The 25131-nt window shown below is 46.6% G+C and overlaps 1 protein-coding gene across 2 annotated transcripts in view; it reads right to left on the bottom strand.

Annotated features, from left to right (window-relative positions):
* HPS5 (HPS5 biogenesis of lysosomal organelles complex 2 subunit 2) overlaps window positions 1–25131 on the bottom strand; it is a 1306927-nt gene that overhangs the window by 1252154 nt on the left and 29642 nt on the right. For both annotated transcript variants that reach the window (XM_069623788.1, XM_069623787.1), the window contains exon 2: window positions 12888–13054. In XM_069623788.1, the coding sequence (XP_069479889.1) occupies window positions 12888–12995 (108 nt within the window). In that variant the 5' untranslated portion in view covers window positions 12996–13054. The remainder of the gene's footprint in view (window positions 1–12887; window positions 13055–25131) is intronic.

Below are 25131 nucleotides of genomic sequence, written 5' to 3' on the forward strand. Positions count from 1 at the left end.
GGACCCACATCGAATACCAAACTGCCTCCAACGACATCTTCATAGTCCCAGTACCTGGCAAGATAGGGAACCAGGTCTGCAGCTTCAAGAGAGGAGAATCTCATGGGTCCGATACCCACACCCTTGTTTGCAGATTAACCCAAGTCATATTCATAGTCACGGTACCCGGCAGGGTAGTGAACCAGGCGGGATGTGTACATTGCAAGAAACCTAAGAAAGGCCAAGGAAACTGAGTCATTCCCTTGACATTGCGAGAAACATAAGAAGGGCCGGGGGAAGGGCGTCATTCCCCCTGATGTTTGTGAACATTGCGATAAAGGCCAAGGGAAGGGAGTCATTCTATTGGCATTGCGAGAATCCTAAGAGATGCCTGGGGAAGGGAATCATTCCCCCTGGTGTTCGTCAGCACTGTGATAAAAGCCAAGGGAAGGGAGTCCTTCTCTTGGGATTGTGAGAAACCTGGGAAAGACCAGGATCAGAGATGCATTCTCTTGGTACCAAGGTTTTAAGTTGGAACATTGCAAAAAAAGTCTCAATTCAAAGTAAAGCAATCTGGAACTTTGTGTGCTGCATTTGAAAAGAACTGCTTCCTGGGGAAGGGAGTCTATCGATCAGGAAATAGTCACTTTAAACTACTGGCATGGTAGCCTGCTCCACAGAAGAAGGGAACCATTCTTCTGCATTAAGAAAACTCACCAACCTTTTAGTTTCATTAGAAGTGTAAGTGAAGGAAATAGGTTTCGACACAGCATGGCGGACGTCAGATTGCAGATATTCTGACACATCGTTAGTATTGAGTTGAGGCGCAAAAACCCCTCTTAGTAATAGGGTCAGGTAGAAATTTTCCTTTATTTTCTGCCAAAATAAAAGTCTTTAGCAACCTGTGTGTCAGTCTCCTCCTTCCATACCCTTACACTATTTTTTAAATTTAAAACAAAGACCGAGGTTTGAAAGGTTTGAGCTAACCAGCGCATACAAATCTGACTTATTTATTATATCAATAATGGGATGGGCAGCACTGGTCTCAGCACAAGTGTGGCTAAGCCCAAAGTCACAGAAAATTCAAACAAAAGATTGTTGGTGTCCTGACCACATTGCACTACATCAGCTAACCACTCGTGAATCAGTAGATAAATAAGGAACTGAGAAATTCTTTATTATTAGAATAAAGCTTGATTGGTGCAACAACCAACCCGTGTTTCGACCTATCCAAGGTCCTCTTCAGGGAAGTCTACACTATCCAATCTTATTAATGTTGTGGTACTTATTGTAAGAACATGCAAGTACTGAATTCTCAGCCGTTATTTGGTTCCACAAATTATCTCGCAGAAAAGTCACAATTTATTTCTAACCTGGGTGAATTAGACCCAGCACCCCAATGGGCTACATGACTGTATTCTGTGTATTCGCTTGCTCTTAATACAATAAGTACCAAAGCATTAATGGTTTAAAGACTGGGTAATGTAGACTTTACACATCAAACCCCCCCCTCAAAAAATCCTCACTTGACCCCGTCGTTCCAGACAGCTAGAGACCCATTTCTAACACCTGCTTCGTAGCCAACCCCGCTGACAGTACGGCCTACTCTCAGCTTTGCCTCTTCACTGAAACCAACCATCTTCACGACCCCACCCAGTCTGGCTTCAGACTCCTCAGTGGAACCAAATCATCCCTAGTCCCCATCTGGGATGAATTCAAAAGCACTGCAGACGCAGAAGGCTGAGCCGCACTTATACTCCTCGACCTCTCGCAGCGCTTCGACAGCATCGACCACAGCATCCTCACTGACAGACTCAGCATAAGGGACACAGCACTAAGGTGTATTTCCTCATTGCCCACCAACAGATACCAAACCGCCCACTTCCCTCCCTACACCTCGGCCCCCTGCTCCGTCACCAACGGAGTCCCACAAGGCACCTGCCTTTCACCTCTACTCTTTAACCTTTAGATAAGCCTTCTACCTGCCCTTATTGGCTCACATAACGTAACCTGCTACAACTACGCAGACGACACTCAAATCACCGATGGTCCAATTTCAAATCCATGTGCACCACCCACCGTGCATTCCACAAGACAGAGCCACAATACCTTCAACAGAAACGCATCCGCTACCATCCCAACAGAAACCTGCGCTCAGGCACTGTACTCCTCCTGGTCATACCTTTGTTCAAATTGACTAGAATAGGGGGATCCTCCTTTTCCATCCAAGCCCCCCTCCATCTGGAACTCAATTCCCCACGGGGTCGTATCACACTCCATGCTTAAGGAAGATAGCCGAAAGCAAGGCCATCCACCCGCACGCATCTGCAATCATACACCATTTTCAATGACACACTGCACAACACCTCTGCCATTAGAATGCAGCTATCCCTCACGACAAAAATAATCAGTCTAGCTGGACACATAACTGAGTCTCCTACTCTTGCATACTATCCAAACGACTTCAAAGTACCCATTCACCTGCCAGCTGGATATGGGTAGCTAGTAGGGACTAGGCCACCCCTACTCAACTTCACAATGGCTAAAATACACACGCATTCTAAACTTCTTGGATCAATTTTTCCACACCTTGGACTTCGGTCCCCCGAGGGCGATCACCTACAGTGCTTTGAGACCATACCAATGGGAAAAGGCGCTGTACAAATGACAAATGACATTACATGTGATTTAAAGTGACCATCACTGGCATAGATCGGTTGTAGCAGCAGCCTCATGCAAGCAATTTATACTGACCATTACTGGCATAGAAAGGTTGTGGCTGCAGCTTTATGAAAAAGGTATAAAGTGCTCCTATGTAGTGTACTGTTTTTTCAGAACCAACTTTAAACTGTATGGATTTTTACCAAATGTCAAATATTGTGCTGCAAAATCCAACATTTCCACACAATATTTAAAAAGAATTCTTGTGAGAGGGCACTGAATCACGCTTGATTATTTTTGGCTTGCTCACTACGCTTGATCGCTTGTGCTGATTTGAGGAAACATTTAGGCCCATCCACTCAAAATATTCAACAAGCATGACTGCCTATGAGTCATGAAAATTACTGGATATTTTTCATGTTTCGAAACAACTATAAAAACTTGTATGGCTTTTCATCGCACTTTTCTTAAAAACTGTGCTGCAAAATGCATTATTTTAGCATATTATTTCATAAAATGTTCAGCAGGGGGGTGGGAGAGGTTACTCCCCGCCCCTCCCCGCTGAACACTTCTTCATTCTTTTGGGCAACCTTGCTAAGCTATGTCACACGTGTGCTAAATTGAGGAAAAATGTATCCTCCACTGAAAACATTCACCAACCTCTGAGTGCTCACCCTTGAATCATTTAGAATCCTTCAGGAGCTATTTGCCACTCTGTGGCACCAAAGGCTGCCTCTGCTACTGACCCCAGGCACAGCTTGCAGTCATTCATACCATAAATGCAATCGCACTATCCGCTTTCCCTCAGGTATTCAAAAATGGAGGATGTGATATGCAATGTCATCTGTGACATCATCCATTGTGCATGGCACAGGTGATATGTAATTGCATTGATAATCTTAAGTGGCGTGTTTCAATGTTTCATTGTTTATTTTAAAGATTTTGCATTTTAACCATAATGCTATTTCTTTTTCAGTGCATTTTAAAGCTTTTTATAACTGAAGGTTAGATATAACTGGTTTAGTCTTTGACAGGTCCAGAAGGTTTAGGGCCACAACTTGTTTTTTATCCAATCCATGAGGATTTTTGCACCAATATATAGTCGAGTTGATTCAGTACTTCTACAAGGTTTGGACCCAGAGTGGCAGTCAGAGGAGAAGGTTAGACTTAATGTAGTCCAAGAGTAAAAAAGGTAAAATGTTTGCTTCAGCTGGGACGTTGGGAAATTGTTTAGAGTAGGAAGCATGCTACACATTGGCTTTTGCGAAGGGGGCAACAGTGGCAAATTTGAGAGACGTCGAAATGGTGCCAGTTATCAGCGATGCATTGGACTGTCGAGCAAGGACAGAAGCGAGTACTCTAACCCTATTTTTTAACCATATCAGCTTTGCAGGAAAGCCCATGGACTGAATAGGTTTTCATCTTTCTTATTGTGTTTGTCACCACTAGGTCAGTAGTGGTTCTGAATATTAAAGGAGACCTCCAATGTGTAGTCCAGTATTGCAGAGCTTGAGAATTCTTGTGTCGGCATAGTTCATTTGGGGATATTCGCTTTAGCTATGAAAAAGAAGGGCATTTACCAGTTCTTCTGATACTGTGTGGGTAATCCGTGGCCAGTTTGCTTTCTGTGCAATACACCCCCTAGGGGACAGGGCAAGCAGGATCTCACAGGGGGCGATTCCCCCCTTAGGGATAAGGAATCCCCAAGCAAAGCTGCTATTACATCTCTGTGTCATTCAGAGTCCCAAATGCTTATGGGATATATGGTGATTGAATGATCCCCTAATGTGCAAGGTGCTTTAAAAAGGACTGGCATCGATTCTGATCCTGTTTTAGTAACACCCGTACCTGCAGAACTGGACCAATGGTGTCTCCTCAAAAGGTTTGGGCCCTGTGAGAAACCAGGTGTTGCACCCGATAGAGATATATATATATATCTCTCTCTCTCTCTCTCTCTCTCTCTCTCTCTCTCTCTCTCTCTCTCTCTGCACTGCCATCGCCTTTGGACCCAGAACCTGGGGGTGGACCAGTGAGGGAGGATCACCTAGGACAGGGGTAATGGGGAGTGGGAATGGGAAACCGGACGGCGAGATGCGGTAGCCCTCCCCCCTGCAACACCTTTACCCCCATCCTACCAGGTAGGATACATGGGAACCTTCTCCCTCCTCCCCCCCATCCCCACCTTCCCTTTTCTAGCCCTTTCACACGGACACCCCGTTCTGGGAGAAAACAGACTTGCACCCGAGCAGTGTATTTGACATATCCAGCTACTGTGGTCAGGCGAGGTCAGGCAATTACTGACAATCACTCACATCTGACTTCCATTAGACTTCCTCACACAGATAAAAGTAAAACCCATTGCACATTAGAAAGTCTTCGATATTGATTTCAAGAGGATTCGAGCCCGAACGAGGGAGATCCATATCAAGAGGATCAGAGCCTGAATGAGAGAGATCCATGGTCCAAGTCTGAACGAGGTAGACCAAGTGTGAGCATTGTGATGAAAAGGGGGTCTCAGCCCGAAGAGGGCGACCCATGATGAACATTGAAAATGAGAACTTGTGCATGTGAACATCCTGATAGGAATGGAACTTTGAGACTTTGCTTGTTACGACAGACCCTCTGCAATAGGAGACTGTTATTGGAAAAGAGGCTTTGGCAGAAGGCCCCGATGTCTGTGCTTTGAACTGTATCCTCGTGGCCAAGAAGCCAGAGTGTGTGCGAAGCTCGAACGTGCAGCCTTGCCCCATGCTGAATACGTGAGTAAGGGAAGCCAACTGCACAACCGTCCTGACCTATTATTTCTTGAACACTTTTCTTTTTGCATACACAATTGTTCCACACCCTTTTGTATTTAGAAGTAAGGATTGGCAATAGGTTTATTAGTATAGGCCCTTTTATTTGACAGAGACTTGACTAGGACTGCATTATTATTGTTTGATGGTCATAGCTTGCTCCCATCTTAGCTTTAGGCTTAGATAGGTGTTCAACTAACCCATTTGAAATTCAAAAAACACCCTTGAACTGGGATCACCTGTGTCTGTCTTCACTGTTTGATACCATGCCTTCCTTACAGCCCCCTGCAGATGAGGAGGGAGCCAGCCTGAGGGCAGGTGACAGCGAGCTGTGTTGGAGCACACGGAAGGTAGCGCCTCCCTATCCCAAGGAGCCCGGAGGCAGGAACACGCCAAGAACGTGGTGGGCAGTGCAAATCCAGAGCCAGCGGAATGCTGCTGAGTTCAGGAAGGCAGAGAGCCAGAGAAGCGCAGAGGTGCCGAACCAAGGGAGAAACAACCCGCTGCCACAGGCACTACACGGTGCCTTGCTGTCCTGACACCAGTCGCAGGCAAGAGGAACCAACGCATACGATCCAATTGCAGAGATATTAAAGTCACGGTTGCACAACGAATGGACAAGCCACCTTCCACAACGAGCCATGCCGCAGAAGAACAGGTACCCAGGAGGAGGGCAAAGAAGCTGAGAAGCCCATGAGGGACTCACATTGGGAATACTTCACAAGGGAAGTGAAAGCAAGACACAAGACATATGGCCAGAGGAGCCGAGTAGTCCTTGAGAGACTCACCATGGAAATACCTCACGAGGGGGGGGGAGAAAGCAAGCCACGAGACATCCAGCTGGAGGAGCAGAGCAGCCCACGAGGGACTCCTCAGAATACCCCACGAGGGGAGTGCAAACAAACCAGGAGAGATACAGCATGAGAAGCAGAATAATCCATGAGGGGCTGATGCAAAAGATTTGGAGGGGAACTGTGGGAACTTTGCAGACTTTGTGAACGGTTTTCTTTTTTTGGAACCTTTGGAACTTTGGGAAAGAACAAGTTACTTACCAACTGGTAACATTCTTTCTACTGGATGTTCCTCCAACGTATTCCTCATCTTAGATGGATTCCATCCAGCTTTGCTGCTCTTTGGAAATGTTTTCGGCAGAGGGTGCCGTGCGTCGATGGTCCCTCGAAGGCCTCCGTCGAGGGCGACGTCATCGGGTGTATAAGTAGTACGCGCGGCGCCCATTAGCCTCAGTTCTGTTTTTCCCCCTTTTTTTGCCTGTGATCTTGTACTGTGTAGATTGTGCCAGCAGACAGGTAACAGCCTTGCAAGATTTGAGATGGCAATAACCCGGAAAACTCTACAGAGGGGTAGGTTGGGAGGGCGATGAGGAATACGTTGGCGGAACATCCAATCGAAAGAACGTTACCAGTTGTTAAGTAACTTGTTCTTCGAGTGGATTGTGTCCTCCAACGTATTCCTCATCTTAGATAGACTCCCAAAGCAGTATTTTGCATACTTTCTCTGGAGGAGGGGTCCGATTTTTTCCCCCAATGCCTTTAGATGGCAGAATAAAGCACTGCTTTTCCAAAAGTCAGCTCCCTAGACTGGGAAGCATCCAGATTATAGAATTTTGAGAAGGTGTGTAGTGAAGACCAAGTTGCTGCTTCGCAAATGGACCTTATTGGAACACCTCTTTGAAGGGCCGTGGAAGAGGTGATATCTCTGGTGGAATGAGCCCTTAACCCTTCTGGTGGGTCTTTTTTTGGTAGTCTGTAGCATTCTGAAATGCAAAGTACGATCCAGCGTGAAATTGTCTGTTTTGTTACCGATTGACCCAGTTTCCTTCCTGTGTAGCTTATAAACAACTGGTTGTCCACTCTTTAAGTCTAGAAAGTCTAGAGATGTAAAAGCTTATAGCTCTTTTTGGATCCAGTCTGTGTAATCTTTCCTCCTCCTTAGAAGGAGGAGGTGGAGGATAGAATGTGGGTAAAACAATTTTCTGACTTAAATGAAAATCAGATATTACTTTTGGTAGAAATGATGGTTTAACCCTCAATACAAATCTGTCCTTATGGAACACAGTATAGGGTGGCCCAGAAGACAGTGCCTGCAATTCGCTCACTCTTCTTGCTGATGTTAGAGCAACTAAGAAGGCCGTTTTCCACGTTAGTAATCTTAATGGACACGTGTGCATAGGCTCAAAAGGAGCACACATTAAGAATTTTAGGACTGAATTGAGATCCCAAATCGGTACTTGAAATGGGTGAGGAGGAAACACATTAGTGAGACCTTTTAAGAATTGTGTTATCAAAGGAATTTTGAAGTAGGAGCATTCTTCCGATGAGTGCTTGCAAATGGAAAGCGCCGCAAGGTAACCTTTTCTTGTTCCAATATTTTGACCTCTATGTGCTTGGGTCAGAAGGAAAGATAGTACTTCCGGAATAGAACATAGAAAAGGATCGACATTCTTTTCTCTGCACCAGTCGCAAAACTTTTTCCAAGGGCAATGGTATAGAGACTTTGTTGCTGGCCTTCTTGCCGAAAGCAACACCTCCATAACATCATCTGGAAGGTTCCAATCCCTGTATCTCAGCCTTTCAGATACCAAGCATGAAAGTTGAGTGTTTTGACCTCTGGATGGAGAACCTGACCTTCCATTTGAGAGAGAAGGTTCTCTCTCTGAGGAAGACGTACTGGAGGACAGAGCTCTCGACCCCAGGAGTGAGGCGTCCGTCACTACTGTGATCTCCGGCCATGGTTTCCAAAAGGGTTCTCCTTTTAGGATGTTCTCTGTACAGGTCCACCATAGAAGGTCTTGTCTGACCTTGTTCGGATTCTGAAGAAGATCTGTCATTTGACCCGAGAACTGGGACCACTGAGTCTTTAGAGCCCATTGAAGGGATCTCATCCTAAAGCGTGCCTCTGGCACCAGGAAGATGCAGGATGCCATGAGGCCGAGCAACCTTAAAAAGTCGTAAGCCTGGAGATTTTGGGCATTTTGGGATTTGGAAACCATCTGAAGAATGTCTTGAGCCCTCGCCTTGGGAGGCGAGCTCTTTCCCAAGGATGTGTCTAGTACAGCTCCTATATAATGAAGCTGCTGGGAAGGTGTCATCTGTGACTTCTTGAAATTGAGTTAGAAGCCCAGTTTGTGGAGGTGACTTTCAGATGATCCAGTGCTTGCTCGGCAGAACGCGCTCTGATCAACCAATCGTCCAGGTAGGGGTAGACATGAATCCCCCCTCTCCTGAGGTGCGCTGCCACCACTACCATTAACTTGGTGAAGACCCTCGGGGCGATGGTCAACCCGAATGGCAGGACTCAAAACTGATAGTCTGAGTCGCCAACTACGAACCTCAGGTATTTTCTGTGTTTGAGATGAATTGGCACATGAAAATAAGCATCCTGGAGGTCCAATGACACCAACCAGTCCTGAAGTTGAAGGGCCTGAAGGATCTGAGAAAGGGTAACCATCTTGAACTTGTCCTTCCTGAGGAACTTGTTCAAGTTTCTTAAGTCCAAGATGGGTCTCAGTCCTCTGTCCTTTTTGGGGATCAAAAAATACGGGGAGTACCATCCCTTGTTCCTCTACGTTGCAGGTACTGGTTCTATGGCACCTTTCTCCAGCAGGGTTAAAACTTCCTGCTGTAGGAGCGGGTTTGGAGACTTCAACGGGTGTCTCCCTGGTGGATTGCTTTGAGGTTGCTTTAGAAAAGGAAGGCAGTAGCCTTGGGCTATTATTTCTAGAGCCCAAACATCTGAAGTAATGGCTCGCCATTCTTGCAGATGCTGTGACAGCCTGCCTCCTACAGGTGTTTTGTGATGCAAGTCCTCAAAGTGGTTTTGTGGCGGATGTTGCAGCTGCTGATGGCAGAGGCTGCAGCTGGAGCTGGCTTAGCACGTTTTCCTCGTCCACCACGAGTGGCCTTTTTCTGGCCCCTTTGACTGGCCATTCCTCTCGCCTTTCCATATGAGGTGTAATAACGATAGGATCGTCCCCTCCATGACTGCCCTTGCGCACGAAAAGGCTGAGGTTGCCTAATAGCAGCTCCTAAAGATTTGGCAGTTGCTTTTGAGGTCTGCAACCTCTCAAGGCTCTCGTCAGCCTTGTTGCCAAAAAGGTGAGACCCGTCAAAAGGCATGTTCAGAAGGCGGTTCTGTACGTCCTGTGCAAAACCCGACTTCCGTAACCACGCAAATCTGCGTATTACCGTGCTAGTGCCCATGGAACTGCTTACACTATCCGCAGTGTCCAAACCAGATTGAAGGGATTCCTGCATGGCCTCCTTTCCATCTCTAACGATGGCTAGGAACCCTTCCCTTTCTTCCCCTTCTGGTATGTGCTCCGCCGCCATTGCGATGCACTCCCACAGAGTGTATGAAAATTTTGCCAAGACACATGTGGAGCTGGCAGATTTTAATGCCATGCTCCCGGCTGAAAATACCTTCCGTGCCCAACCATCCACACGCTTATCGTCCCTGTCTGGAGGGATAGACGGGTACGCAAGTTTGTTGGAAGCTGTGGCTGCCTGTATGACCAGACTCTTGGGAGTTGGATGTTTTGACAGATAGCCGGGGTCGCTACTGGCTGGGCGGTATTTTGATGCGAGGGACTTATTTACCGGAGGAATATAATCCAGAGTTTCCCAATTCTTGGCCACCCTGTTTTGCAAGGCTACATGAAAAGGTAGTACTGGGTCTTCAGTGGGACCATGGTCCAATATGTCTGATAAATCATCTTGGATGAATTGGACTGGTGGTTTAGCCCAACCCAAGTAGTCTACCACCTTGGTCATTAACTGTCGGTAAGATGGACTGGCATGCTCTCCTGGATCTGGTTTACCAAAGTCATTCTCAGGAGAAATGTCATGTCTGTTAAATCATCTTGGATGAATTGGGCTGGTGGTTTAGCCCATCCCAAGTAGTCTACCACCTTGGTCATTAACTGTCGGTAAGATGGACTGGCATGCTCTCCTGGATCTGGTTTACCAAAGTAATTCTCAGGAGAAATGTCAATGCCACTTGCATTGTGTAAAGACTCCACCAAATCCCTCATTCTGCTTTCCTCTGAGATTAAGCATTCTGGGACATTTGGGGTGCCATATTCCAACCCAAAAGGTACCTTTTCCTCATCAGATCTCTCCTGTTCCTCAAAAACCGAGGTCAAGGATTTGAAAAACTCCTTCTTAGGGAGAGGCTTGAAAACCTTCTCTGGGAGAGGAGGAGGAAGAGGTGTAGTACCAGGCTCTGAGGAAATTACATGTTTTGTAACCTTCTTCTCTTTTTCTGGCTTCCCTGGCTTGGCTGTAGCCTTTGGCGCCGAGGGTTTCGGCGTCAACGTTGATAAAGGCGTCAACGGTGTCGACACTATAGTGGTCGTCAACAGGGTCTGCTTCGAGGGCGTCGAGGCGGTCTTCGACGATTTTCCCTTCAAGGTGTGATAGGTCTCGCACGGCGTCGGTGACCTCGAGCAGTCGACTCGACTCGAGCGTTTTTCGCTCAGCGTCCTGGAAGGTTCCCTATCCTTCCTTTTTCAATCACCCGGCTCGAGGGCGCCGGAGTGACGGTCCCGGCCGGCTTCCGAAGAAGGCACGGACCGAGGCTTCGCCTTCTCAAACACCTCCATCATTTTGACCCTGAATGCTTCCCACTCTTCGGAAGACAAATGTTTCGTGGGGCATTTCATCCTTTTCGGAGACTCGTCTGACGACGAGGTGGAGGGAGACCTGTGGAGTCGTTCCTTCGATTTTTTTGACGAAGACGACGAGCGATGAGACTCGCTTCGGGATCTAGATCGATGCCTTTCGCGTTGAGTAGATTTCTCCTCATGGGGTCTCAACTCGACGCTAGAGGCTTTTTGATCTTTTCGACCTACCTGTAGCTTTCCTTTCCTTTCTCGCAAAGCCTTCCCCGTCATCGCCTGACACTTTGAACAGGCCTCCAGGTCGTGGCCTTCTCCGAGGCACCAGAAACACTCACGGTGTGGGTCCGTGATCGACATTTCTGAGCCGCACGACTTGCACTTTTTGAATCCCGATCTCGGGGTCGTGGTCGGCGTCGATGATGAGGACATATTTCTTCTTTGTATATTATATTTCTTCACAGAACTCGAGGCGTGCCGAATGTCCGAAGCAACGTATACTGCGGAAAAACGGAACGGAGGCCAACGGGCGCAGCGCGTGCTAGTTATAAACCCGATGACATCACCCTCGACGGAGGCATTCGAGGGACCATCGACTCGACGTCATCAAAGCACGGCGCCCTCTGCCGAAAAATTTTCCGAAGAGCAGCAAAGCTGGATGGAATACATCTAAGATGAGGAATACGTTGGAGGACACAATCCACTCGATTGGCAATTTTCCTCAAGACCAGGAGTGACTCTCTCTTGGGGAGAGAAGGACTCTCATAACTTCTTTTTGTTGAACTATACCAGCAGGATACATTGGGTGTAAGTCAGAAATCAGCCACCTTAAGCGTAGTGTATTGGGAGTTAACTTACTTAGGCCAAGTTATATTGTTATGTTGTTGTGATAGGGCGAGCATAGGATAGAAAAGGTTTTGGAATGAGGACAGAGTTTTTGTGTGATATACTGATGAGCACCAATTTTCTTTAAAGTTAATGAGCCATTGTTATAGCTATAGGGTTATTTGATGTTTCCTTTTGGCTAATGAACTCTGTTGAACAATGTCCTCTTGTCCGTCTTATTTGTCTGACTTACCAGAAGTGGTATTAGAAGTGGGATATATGGTGATAGGAAGATTCTATTGCAGGACATTTGGTCGAAAGCAAATGTGGGGGGTGGGTAAGGATAATAATTAAGGTGGAGGGGGTGAGGTGGGATGGGTCGGTCTTAAATTAAAAAAACTATTTGATGGTTTTGCCTTCGACAAAATATCCATGATCAAATCACATAGAACCGGATATGTGTGACCCGAGCTAGAGTCAGACCCAGTCAGACCTCTTTATGTTTAAGCGGAGAGACAAATTAATCCCTATTGGACAATTGGGTATTAAACCCTCTCTAGGGGCGACTCGGAAACATCCTTCCTAAATTGAGTCCACCACCAACCTCTCGCGGTACTCCCCTGGTGCTAGTGGATTGGTTTTGTGTTTGCTAATAGTGTTCACCAAAACATTCTGGTATCATGTCTAGAGAAGCATTGCCATCGCTGGTGCCACTGGCGTGAACGCTAGTGAACACACACGAACACGCAAACACACACACACATCCCGCCTCCCCCCCTCCCTCCCTCGGGATCAGTTGACAAGTGAAGATTTTCCCCCATTTTCAAGTTCTCATTTTTGCGTCATGTGAATGTTATGCTACAAAGGTGGGACTGCATTTGCATCACAAATACCAAAGAAATGTGACTTCTTCCACACACAAATACAGATGAAGCTGGCAAATACACAGGTTCTTCAAACATATCACATGCTGTGTGGAGCCCCAGAGTTACCTTCAGTCGTTGAGAATCCAACCGGAGTGCAGACAGTAATGGATCCAGAGACTCAAACTCTGCCAAGACATGGCTGAAGGCATCTGGGATCAATGCAAACGAGGTCATGAAAAATTCAGAAAGGGAGGTTCAAGGGTCTATCTTGTGACAGCATCAGGAGCGGCTACCTGGAAAATGGAATAGATGCATCATGGCAAGTTAGAGAAGTCTATGCAGCTTCTTACATTGCAATAAAGCACTACTATGACCACATTGATACAATCAACATCTGTAGGGTCGGGACCCACTTTCACCAACAAAATAAACCTAAACGCCTACACTCTCTGGTTTTCGCACTCTGAAATGCACAGTATAGGAAGACATGTAGAAACATCTGTAGGGTGCAACTCATGCTTGAACTCACAGATTGTGGATCTGAATACAACTGATCCTCCTTAGCACAATGACTGAAGCAGACATAAGAAACCCTCAGCTGTGTGCAAAGAAACAATGTGGGTGTTGGGAGCACCAGTGGGCTGTGCAGCATTCTGAAGTACCCTTCTCCATCCAAAATGTTCCCAGCCTAATTTCTAGCTGTATCACTACACCCCTTTTCTTGGGGTTTGGGGGCATTTTTATGCACAATTGTCTGTGCCAAGAGGTAGCAACTGACAGCTTGCCACTGGGGATGTATGTCTTTATTTCTTCTGCATTCACTTCGTCATATATTTTAATTCTTTCACTTCTTCTAACATTCACTTCGGCGTTACAGGGGGAGATCTCCCTTGCCCCACTTCTTTTCTAACCCATATTGTTACCCATACCCAACTGTTGACCCCAAATCAAAGATGCAGCCTATTAAAAAGTAAACAGTGAATGCAAGAATAAGTGAACGCAGAATAGGAAAGTGTTGAAGACGTTTTCTGGGTGAAGTAAAAGGGGGGATACCCTGCCCTTGGATGCTTTATTCTGGTGGCAGAACACCAATATCTTCAACTTGCCAACAGGCAACCAGGTTTAACAGAGAAGTGCCTTACTCAGGGGAGCAACCACCGTTAAAATGTTAACAGGGACAGATTTATGTAAGTTTGTGGCAACACTTTTTTATTATAGCACTGCACATAGACCTGCATTTACACCACCTCAAAGTGCTTTTGCTGTGACAGGATACTTGCAGCTAAAGAGTTTTGCTCTGAACTGTACCATAGGCATCATAGACCACAGAATAGTATGTGCTGAAATTAACATTTTATTTTTCTGTAATATTCTTAATGTTTCATGTGACAAGTAGGTACATATTTCTACTGTTCATCATAAACCACAATAAATGTAGCACCACACCTTTCCCATGGCTGTTTCCTGGACCTACATATATATATATATTTTTTAATTTGTTTTTATTTGGTTTTACGTCAAACAAGTTACAACAATATCACCAGAAATTAACAATCATCAAAAAAGCATGAAAAAAAAGAAATAAGAGAAGGTTGTCGTCACCAAGCTAAGATAATCACAATCCAAATCTACATTTTGACGATGCTTTCATGAATTTTCTGTTTGCACGCAACTTTTCATTCAAAATGTCGTTAACTGTCAAGAGTACTCCCTGTTTTTTCCCCTCCCTCCCCCCACCCTACAATACTCTATGAACTGCCGCAGAGGAATGTGCTTTCTAATGTGTGGTACGTTGCATAACAGATGTGGTAAGTGTTGGGGACCACCTTGTTTGGGGAGTCAGTATAGATTCTCGTTGTCTCTTGTCCTGCATTCTGTTTACAGGTGTTGTCTCCCAATGTGCGGCCGTGGGGCTGATGGACTTGTGGGCATCAACATGTCCCTTCCGGCATGTATTTGTTAAGGAACTCCATCCATAGGATGTCCCATTGTGCATATTTCCCATGTATGGACGATGTGATCTTTTCCATGTTGCACATATTAGAGGCTGCATTGACCCACTCTTTTTCGGTTGGAACAGTGGGACATTTCCATTTCGTGGCCAGGAGCGCTCTCGTGGCTAGTAACAGTGGTGCAGCTATATCTGTGGCCCTCCTCCATTCATCACTGATTTTTTCAAAGCCAAATAGTAATAGGAGGGGGTCCGCTATCCTCTGGATCCCATCTAGGTCCCTGATCCAACCCAGGACTTTGTTCCAATACACTCGGATTCGGGAGCAGCTCCACCACATGTGCCAATAGTCCGCTTTGGATCCACAACCCCTCCAACATAATGGGCTAGATGACTGGTACATTTTGGAGAGCCTATGCGGATCGTATTGCCATCTGTTGAGCAATTTGATTGCGTGTAGCTTAAATTGGCATGAGATTGAAGCTCTGGGTGCAGCCTGGCATATTTTGTCCCACATCTCTGGATCGATACTGTCCCAAATATCCCTTTCCCATTTTAGTCTAAGAGGTTCTGTTGATCCATCCCCCGCCTCTATGAGCGTTCTATATTAAATCGAGATTAGTCCCTTCGTTTCGGTTCTAGAGTCCAATATCGACTCGAATGGGGTGAGGTCCCATTCAAATTTATCCTTCCATTCAGGTTTTGTTAGGACCCCCTTAATTTGCAGGAAGTGGAATATGGACAGTTTGCCAATTCCAAGCACTTCTTCCAGGTCTGGGAGTGTGATAAATGAGTCCTTTTTTAGAAGTTGCCCCACCCTCTCCAGGCCCTCCTCATACCAGGATTGAAATCTCTCTACGTTAGGAATCTTGTCATTGATGCCAGGGGCCACGGGTGACTTAGAGGCGATGGCCACGTAGTGATATTTTTCATGTCTCTGCCCTCCTGCCATATATCCCATATGGTTTCAAACATCGGGTGTTTAGTTTTCTTTAGTACTCTCCTTTTGGGGGACCATAGCCACTCAGAAACCGTCGCCGGGGACAGGTAGTGATTGTCCATGGCAACCCATTGTGGTGTTTTTCGATTACGGAGATGGGGAATGAGGACTCTTAGCTGGGTCGCTTCATAATATTTTCGAATATCCGGGAGGCTCACCCCACCTTTGTCTTTGGGCAGCGTCAGGTTGGTATACGCGATTCTTGGTTTTTCCCCCACCACAAGAACTTTATAATCGCTTTATTGACTTCAGTAAAGAATTGGCGCAGCATTTGGATGGGGAGCATTTGAAAGGGGTACAAAAATCTCGGGAGACATGTCATTTTAATTGCATTTAAGTGTCCCAGCCAGGATATAGTTAGTTTATCCCACCTGGCGAGGTCCGCGTGAAATTTCTGAAGGAGGGCCGGGAAGTTGGCCCCATATAGATCTCAGAGAGATCTCGTGACCTGTATCCCTAAGTATTGTAGTGTCTCGTGTTCTATCATGAGGCCCAGGGAAGAATATCTTTCATTGTTCAGCTCCACTGATCCTTGTAAGGAGAAGAGTATCGACTTAGCCCCGTTAATTTTAAAGCCTGATATTCAGCCGTATGCGTCTATTAGGCTTAGTGCCCTGGGGATGGAAGTATTGGGGTTTGTCACATGGAGGAGTAAGTCATCGGCGTACAGCGCCACCTTATATTTCACCTGTCCCATTCTCATTCCCTCAATTTGGGTGTCCTTCCTAATTTTCTGGGCCAGAGGCTCTACTGAAAGGGCAAAGAGTATGGCCGAAAGAGGGCATCCCTGTCGCGTGCCGCGTTTCAACTTGAACCATCTTGAGTACTCGCCATTGACTGACATTGCCGCTTTAGGTGCTGTGTACACCGCTTTTATCCCTTTTCTAAATCTTGGTCCTATACCCACGGCACGGAGGGTTGCAGCAAGAAATTCCCATTCAACTCTATTGAATGCTTTCTCAGCGTCAATGGAAAGCAACCCAGGTTAGTCATGCATAGATTGGGAAGCTGCAACCAAATGAAGAGTTTTCCTCATGGTGTCTGCCCCTTGTCACCCAATTATAAATCCGACCTGGTCGGGTGGATGAGGTGGGGCATGAGAATCTCAAGCCTGGCAGCCAGTACCCTTGTGTAAATCCTGGCGTCAAGATTCAGCAGGGATATGGGGCGATATGACCCGCAACATTTGGGATCCCTACCCTCCTTGGGGATGACCGATATGAGTGCCTGGATGAAGGAGTCGGGGGCGGGTCCCAAATCCAGGACATCATTAAATAATTCAGTCAGAAATGGGGCTAGGAGGGTGCTGAAGGTCTTATAGAAGCCGGTCCTCCCCCGGGGATTTACCCAATGTCAGCCGTTTGATTGCATTATGTACTTCTTCTTCCGTTATGGGGGACTCAAGGTGAGCCGAGTCTTCCTCAGCTATTCTGGGAAGATCAGTGTCAGCAAGATAGTTATTTAGCTCTTGCAAGTTTGAATCAGTTTCAGAAGAGTATAGGGATTTATAAAGGTTTGCGAACAGGTCAGGGATGGATAGTTTGTCTTGCCTTGGACAGGAGTGCACTGTGTTATTTCCTTTACCCTTCGTTCTGCCCGTTGCGTCCTAAGTCTAGCAGCCAGCAAAGCATCAGCTTTATCCCCCTTTTCGTAGAACTTTTGTTTTAATAGATGTAATTTGCATGTTATCTGGCCATGTTCCAGGTGGCGAAGTTCCTCCTGTTACTTCCTAGCTTCTTGGATCTTATCAAGGTCTGTGGTATCCCCTTCCCTGGCTTCCCTGTCCAAGCGGCATATTTCGCTCCGTAGCCTATTTTCAATGAGGGTTCTCTCTCTTTTCTTTCGTGCCCCCCCTCTCTCATAAGGACCCCCCTCCAGGTTGCTTTTGCCGCTTCCCACACTCCCCGTTTGGAGATGTCCCCTGTGTCGTTAGCTTTGAAGTACTCTCTAATCTCCGTCTCGAACTCTTCTCTAAAGACAGGATCCTTCCACAGGGTCTCATTGCACCTCCATTTCCCACCTCTGATCGGTAAGTGGTCCCACTGTATGGCGGCGATGACCATGTCATGATCGGACCATGTTACTGGGGAAATCTCAGAGTGAGATGTGATGTGATATTGTACAGCTCCCGTGAAAGGTAAATATAATCTATTCGAGTGAAGGTGTTGTGCGGGGGGGAATAAAATGTGTAACCTCTCGCGTCAGGGTGCATTTCCCTTCATGCATCAACTAATGTGTATATTTGCATCATGTTCACATAGTCATTATGGTCCCCTCTCATTTCGTTATTGACAGTCAGATTGCCTGCTCTACGATCCAAGCCGGGGTCGGCCCATAGATTAAAGTCCCCACCCAACAAAACATGACCCGTAGCCTCCAACATTATTTTGGGGATGGTTTTAGAGAGGAACCTGAGTTGCCCTACGTTGGGGAAATAAATTGTGGCTAATGTTACCTCCACTTTTCCAATGATTCCCACCACCAACAGTGCTCGCCCTTCTGTATCTGTCCAGGATTCTTATCAGGACTCCCACACCCCCTTTGCGCAATGGACCGGAGCCCCAAAACTCCAGGCCGAGACGTTTCCCTAGGATAGGCCTCTCCTCTCCCTTCATGTACTTGGTTTCCTGCAGGAACAGGATGTTCATTTTGGCGCTCCGGAATTCTCGTAACACTAACGGCCTCTTGGTGGGTGAGTTAAGCCCCTTAACGTTAAGCGTCCCCACTCTCGAGGGGTCCCGGGCGCTAACTTTAGGGGTAGCCATCTATTTGTGACATTTGAGTATCCATCATAGTAAGCAGCCCCCTGCTGTGAGTTATGCCTCTAACCAGCATCGATGTTTTCCTCTCCTCGGCAGCAATTAAGAGGACCATTCTGGTCTTTCCGTCTTCCATTTCCAATGTGCCCTCCCTCATGTGTTGTGTTCTCCTCCCCCTCCCTCCCTCCCTCGCTCCCCCCCCCCTATATGACGGCATCCGAGCAGGTCCAGTTAGCCTCACTGAACTAGCAACGAACCACCAGTAGGGACCATCATCACGCGTTCATTTGTCCACAAATAAACATCACATTAGTCTGAGCCCCAACCCCCCCCTTTCAGCTTCAACATTCAGCCATTGAACATTACCTATAACTTCGGACCAACAGTAGCCTCTGCTTAGAATACCCCCATAGTGTCAGGATGGTTGCTGCTGGACCAGTTCACTTGTCCCCCTCTGGGGAATTGTTACCGCGCCGAAAATGTTCTCGACCCCTTGACCCTTTGTCTCTTAGGTCCTTGAAGTTTCCACCCTCGCCCCTCAGCCCTGGGGGCGTTTCCCTCCTCCCTTCGTTCACGGGGATCAACCAGGTCGGATATACATGCCTTTATTTCCCTCTCTGATTGTAACCTGATTCTCCTGCCCTCGTGTTCAAAAGAAAGCAAGAAAGGGTATCTCCACCTATACCGGGTGTCCCGCTCTTTCAGCCATTTCGTTAAAGGTCCACACATCCTTCACAGCGCCAGTGTCATAGCAGATAGGTCCTGATATATAGTTACCTGGGCTCCGTTAAAGGTGATCACACCCCCACGTTTTGCCTTCTCGAGAATCTTCGCCTTGTCCTGGTATCTGTGGAAGCGGGCAAGGACTGATCTTTGGCCCCCAGGTGGACCACCCGCTCTATGAATCTGTTCAGTTCTTGGTTCATCAATCTCGTCGTCAGCTGCCAAGATTTTGATAATATCATGAAGCGTTGCTTTAAGGCTGTCTTTCGTCTCCCCTTCCTGTTCCGGGATCCCAAAAAAACGTAGATTGTTTCGTCTCTCTCGATTTTCCAAATCGTCCATTTTTTGCCTGTACTCCTCCTCTCGTTGTTCAAGATCCGTGATCCTGTGTTCAAGTTGTGTTTCAAGAGTATCTATGGAGGCCTGGTTATTTTCCACTCCCTCCAGTCTGTCTTCGATCTTATCTATGCGTTGGGTGATTTTGTCAATCTTCCCACCTATATTGGCTCCCATATTGACCTATATATTTTAAATTATATTTTAAATATGTGCAGTATACGTCACAGCACTGAACTAGAAAACAAAATGCTGTAATTGCACATTTACAACAGCAACATGTTTATATACCACTCAGTATAACCTTGCAAAAACCCACCTTTTTAGGTAACCTCATCAATGAGTTAGAACTACACACCTTTTGACAGACTATTTGTTAGATGTTTTGTCCTGTCTCTTATAAGTCTCTCTGTCCCTTGTCTGTATGTGTCGCCCAGATGCCTACAGGCTTACGGCGCAGTATAAGCAAATAAATAAAATAAAACATCAAAAAATAGAGGTCTGCAGTACTGTTAAGATATTTCACTCTTTCTTGACGATTCTGCAAATTGATCAAGAACTAGCTCAGACCTATTGCAATGCCTGGGAGGAAGACAGGTAAGAGGAAAGACAGTAAGCAGAAGTGATAACCAGGTCCTCAGAAGTCATTGGAAGCATAAGGTTATTGATAGAAAAGGGACTACAGTGACCAAAATAACTAATTGTCCTTAATATGTGGCCCACTCGCTTCAAATGTGATGCTTCAGCTTAAGACCAGGTAGTCAAGGAAAAGGATGAATTGGGCATTTGTGACGATTCTCAAGGTGTCGTCAATTCTTCCCAAGGGGGAGCCATTTTACATGAGGTTAGGGAAGTGCGGCCCCTACTCAATAGTCCCCCTAAGGGTGGTTTGATGCAAGATGATCTCATAGGGAGTGACTCCCGCTCTGTGGACACGGCCCATCACCTAAGGTATAGCCCATTGAAAGTTGTCACTCCCCAACACTCCTTAGCCCTCCCCACCATTTAGAACCATTGTATTGTTATAAGACAGAAGATGAAGTTAAAGCCAAAAGTACTAGGACGAGACATGAATATCATTGACTGTGCTAGTACTGGAACGAGGTGTACACGAGGAGGCATGAGGTTTACGTTATCAACAGAGCCAAAGGACTTTTACAATCTGCCTGGGGGAACTTGATACAAAGTATAAAAAGCCACAAAGGACTATCAAATGTGTCAAGCTCAGCTGAGTCAAGCTCAGCCGTGTCAAGCGTGACCGTCTCAAACCCTGCTGAGTCTGGCAGCAGGTGTACAGGCGAAACAGCGCGAGAGATCCAGGAGCTGCAGAGAGAGCGGAAGGAAGAGGACACTGGTGAAGTGCCGTGGGAATCCTCAACAGGTTCTGCAGGAGCAAACCCGAGAGGAAGACGGAGCAGGAAAAGTAGAGCCGCAGAACAGACGGTAGAAGTACAGCACAACCAACGGAGCAACGGCAGTGAACCAGCAGAGCCGGAGAAAAGACTTGTGGTCCTGGGAAGTCCTGGCGACATACCACGATCCCACACATGATAACGGGAGGTACAGGAGAGCCAGAGGGGATGCGAGGATAGAAGGGAGACTGGCTCACAAAGCTCTCTCTCTCTCCTCAGTACTGGGGAGCCTGCTACCGGGTATAATCAGAGAAGGGTCTGGGACCCTAAAGTAAATACTGACAGTATTAGAGGAAATCTTCCTTGTCACAGTGGTAAGGTGAGAACCATTGACCACCAGAGAAGGGTCTGAAAGCAAATACTGAGCGTTTTAGAGGAAATCTTCCTCATAATAGTGGTGACAATAAGCCCACTGACCAAAAGAGAAGGGTCTGGGGCCCCAACAAAAGGGAACTGAGGGAACAAGGAGAACTTCCTCATCACAATGGCGGCCTTAAGCCCAGCGGTCAACAATGAGGGATTTGAGACTCTGCTAACAACAAACCAGAGTGGCAAAGTGTACATCAAGCTAAAGGGAGTCTTTCTCCTGGTCTCGAACTAGGAGTTGTTCTAAAGACGCCGGGGGAAGGGAGTCATTCCCCCTGGCCTTGTTATGAACTACGCTAAGCAATACCACAAGAAGGGAGTCATTCCCCTGGTCATGAACTAGGAGTTGTGCTGAAGACACCCGGGAAAAAGGGTAATTCACCCTGGTTTTATTGTAAACTGTATAGAACTACACAGGGAAAAGGGAGACCTTCTCCTGGACGTGGAATTGTATAGAGGCTGTGTAAAACCCACAAGCCAGGGGAAGAGAGTTATTCCCCCCCCTGGCAATTTTGCTGCAAGAGTACATTTTTTGAGTTTTGTCCGAGCAGTGGGAGAATGGAGTCATTCTCCAGAAGAAGGAACTTTCTGTTAGTTCATCCTTTACTTTAGTGTGAGGGATAGAATTAGGTTGTGAAACAGGACGATGGAGTTTAATTTGATGGACATTCTGACGGACCCTTTAGTATTAGTTTTGAGGCAGGGAAACCCCCTTAGAAGAGAGGGATAGTGAGGACCTTTTTATGTACAAATAAAAGTCTATAACCACCACCATAGCACCTTTGCGTCAGCTAACTTCTTCGACACCGTTACACATTTCACAGCAAATTGGAAATTAAACCGATTGATAATGTAAGAGTGCAGAAGTACGAGTCTGACACAGTGGTGGCATGCTTGATCGCAAAGACCTTTATATATAAAAGTAAAGAAAAGGAAAACCTATCTGGCCCCATTTCTACGAGAGGTTGCCGTATCTCAACAAAAAGACTAAGGACTCTGTCAGGCTGTACAATAAAGTAAAATGTCCACCGTCCTGTGTCCAACCCTATTTCCGTCCCTTACACTCTAGACTAACTAAGGAAAAACTGGGTGTCTTCTTCATATGGAAGTAGGCTTCTCTCATTCTGGATGCCAACTCAAATGTTCCATTCTTGACGAAAAACACAGTGGTTCTTTAACGTAAAAGTTCTTGCTGTAAGATGCTCTATCAAAACGTACACAAAAATACAACAAGATTAGCTAGGAATTGCCTTCTCTCCTCTTTTCCTCCCACAGTCTGTCTTGTTTAACATAAACACAGTTCTCAAATATCAGTAGGGAGTCTCTTCCCCTGTTCTTTCTCCACTTCATAAATGTAACATCAAGTCTGGTTCACCATCATGCCAAACTGGACTGCAGCTTCCAGAAAATGTCTCTTCTCTTGGCAGTGGGTCCTCAACCCTTTATCTTCACTTCTCGTACCTTTTTCTCTCTCTTTTGTTTGCGTCCCAGACCCCTCTGGGATGTCTCGGCATCTCCCAGACTTGCTGTGTGCCCCAGCCCAATGGGTGTGTGCTTTTTCAAATCGATATGGGTCCTTGTCCCATGTGTACTGTCCTTTCTGGGCTTCCCCAACTCTTTGGGTCCCAGACCCTGGTGTGCTGCTCTTGCGGGGCTGCCCAAACTCTGTGTGGGTCGCAGACCCTGGTGTGCTGCTCTTGCTCGGCTTCCCCAACTTCATATGGGTCCCTGAACCCTCTCTCGGGTTTATCGCTCGTCGTACCCAGGCCTGTTTCACTAACCTGCCAGGACATGTTTTTCATATGTCCGATTCTTCATATGTCCGAGGGAGATGGGGGTTTTCAGCCTTCCCCAACTACCAACCGTGGCTCTCTGTTATCTCTACCACCCGCTACGGTAACCCAGGTACCTTTTGTGGCATTACTTGCTTGCTCGGGCGGCATACAAAACTGCTTCTTCCTTCTGCAGCCTTCCGCATGCCTTCAAGCGGTCTGCGCGTCTCCTCGTAGTGTTCCCAGGTCTGGTCACTCAAAGTGCGCTTCTCGGTCCGATCACGCTCCCGGACCTCTGATTCTCCAGCCTGGACAACTTGGAACACAGCGTGTGTTCGCGATGCTCCGTCAGACTTTCCTGTTCTCTGCAGCGAACCTCCAGCCAACTGGTTCCTCCGGGTAGGATCTGACCAAATATACCTTCCTTCTTCCCCTTTTATTTTTGTATTTGACTCTAGCTGACTGTGCCGTGTGTGTTGGTTTGGCAGTGGGCTTTTTCCTCCTTGCCTTTTCTTTGTGTCAGTGGGTAAAGGCACTCCATCTCGGTAGGTCTCACTCTTCCTCGTCCCAGTATGGTCTGTGACGGTGTGGTCTTATAGCCTACATAAATACATAGACATGGGCGAGAGCACAGAAGACTGAGTGGGGTGAAAGGAAAGAGGGGATAGAGAAGGTACATACCGCCTTTTCCCAAGATAGTTGTCACTGGTCTCACGGAGGGTTTCCCTCCCCATGAGATTCATTTGCTGCGTACCATCTCCATGGGGGCTATCAGATAGTGGCCTCACCTCCCTGGCCTCATGGGAAGGGGCTTCCCACATGGGAGCAGTGACACTACCCTGGAATTCGTATTCTTTTACATGTTGAGAGAATAAGTGGGTTAGGCAATCTGGATACCCGAAAATTCCATTTGGGCCATCTGGCTCTCTGGGCCTGTGTTCTTGCAGAAATAATAGCTACTCCTTTCTTACCTTACAGGCCACCAGTTCTTCATTCATAGGGCAGGGATCAAGGATGCACATTTTAATGAGGTTAGAGATTTCTGTGACTTCCTCAATAAAGACAGGCTTCAGCAGCCTGGTGCCCAGTACAGTACACATGCCTCATCAGAACCCATAATACTTCACCACTCTCAGTCCTATTCATAACTACTCCTCTCCCCAGCAGGCTGCATACCATGTTCGGGTCAAAGCCCCTTAGGATTACATTATGCTGACTGGGGACCTCAATGCTCCCTAGGGGCCCTCACATTGATGGCTCATCATCATTTAGTCAAAAACGTGCTTGGAAGGGTCAGCAACCCTCTCCTCCTACCTCAACCAAAAAGCACTATGTTGTGTCCTTTCTTTTCTCTGCTTCCTATTTCCTCGAGCAGTGCCTATTCTGTGATACAGGACCACATCACCCTCCCACCACAGCCCTACAGCGTTCACATATTACTGCTAAAATCCTATAGTACGAAGTGTACTTTTGCGGGAGTCCTATATTACTGAGAGCACCCCACTACCAGAGGAAGCTGAAAAGGTTTGGGAAGCTCACAATGCTATATTCTATAGCATTGAGTGTCGGGAATGTTAAGAGTTCTGTGAATTGCACAGGACTAGCAGTCCTAGAGATGTGCAGATATATGGTGCTGCACACCAGTGCTATGCAGGGTTAAAGATTGCCTAGGCCTAGTTTTAACATACAGGACAGGTGTAAGAGATTGTTAAATTAGTGAAAATAGTTGCATGAGATATGGAGGTGTAGCTGTCCAGGGGGCTGGGTGTGTTACCTGAGGGACACTGCATAGGTATGTGTGCGCATGTTACATGAGCATAACCACACATGGAAGTGTAGATTATAGAACTGTTGCATGCACACATGTATGTGAGGTGAACTACACACAGGCTGAAAGTGTCGTAGAACAACTTTGTGTGCATATGCAATATGAGATGCTACATAAGGGAGTGCACCTTGTAGTAGTGTAGTTGCACACAGGTGTTTGCGTCTTTAAACAATCAACTCCAAAATGAACTGTGGACGTTTATTTATCCATTTAGGTAATTTAT

This window comes from Ambystoma mexicanum, chromosome 11, assembly GCF_040938575.1.
Source record: "Ambystoma mexicanum isolate Mex_15411 chromosome 11, UKY_AmexF1_1, whole genome shotgun sequence".
Lineage (NCBI taxonomy): Eukaryota > Metazoa > Chordata > Amphibia > Caudata > Ambystomatidae > Ambystoma > Ambystoma mexicanum.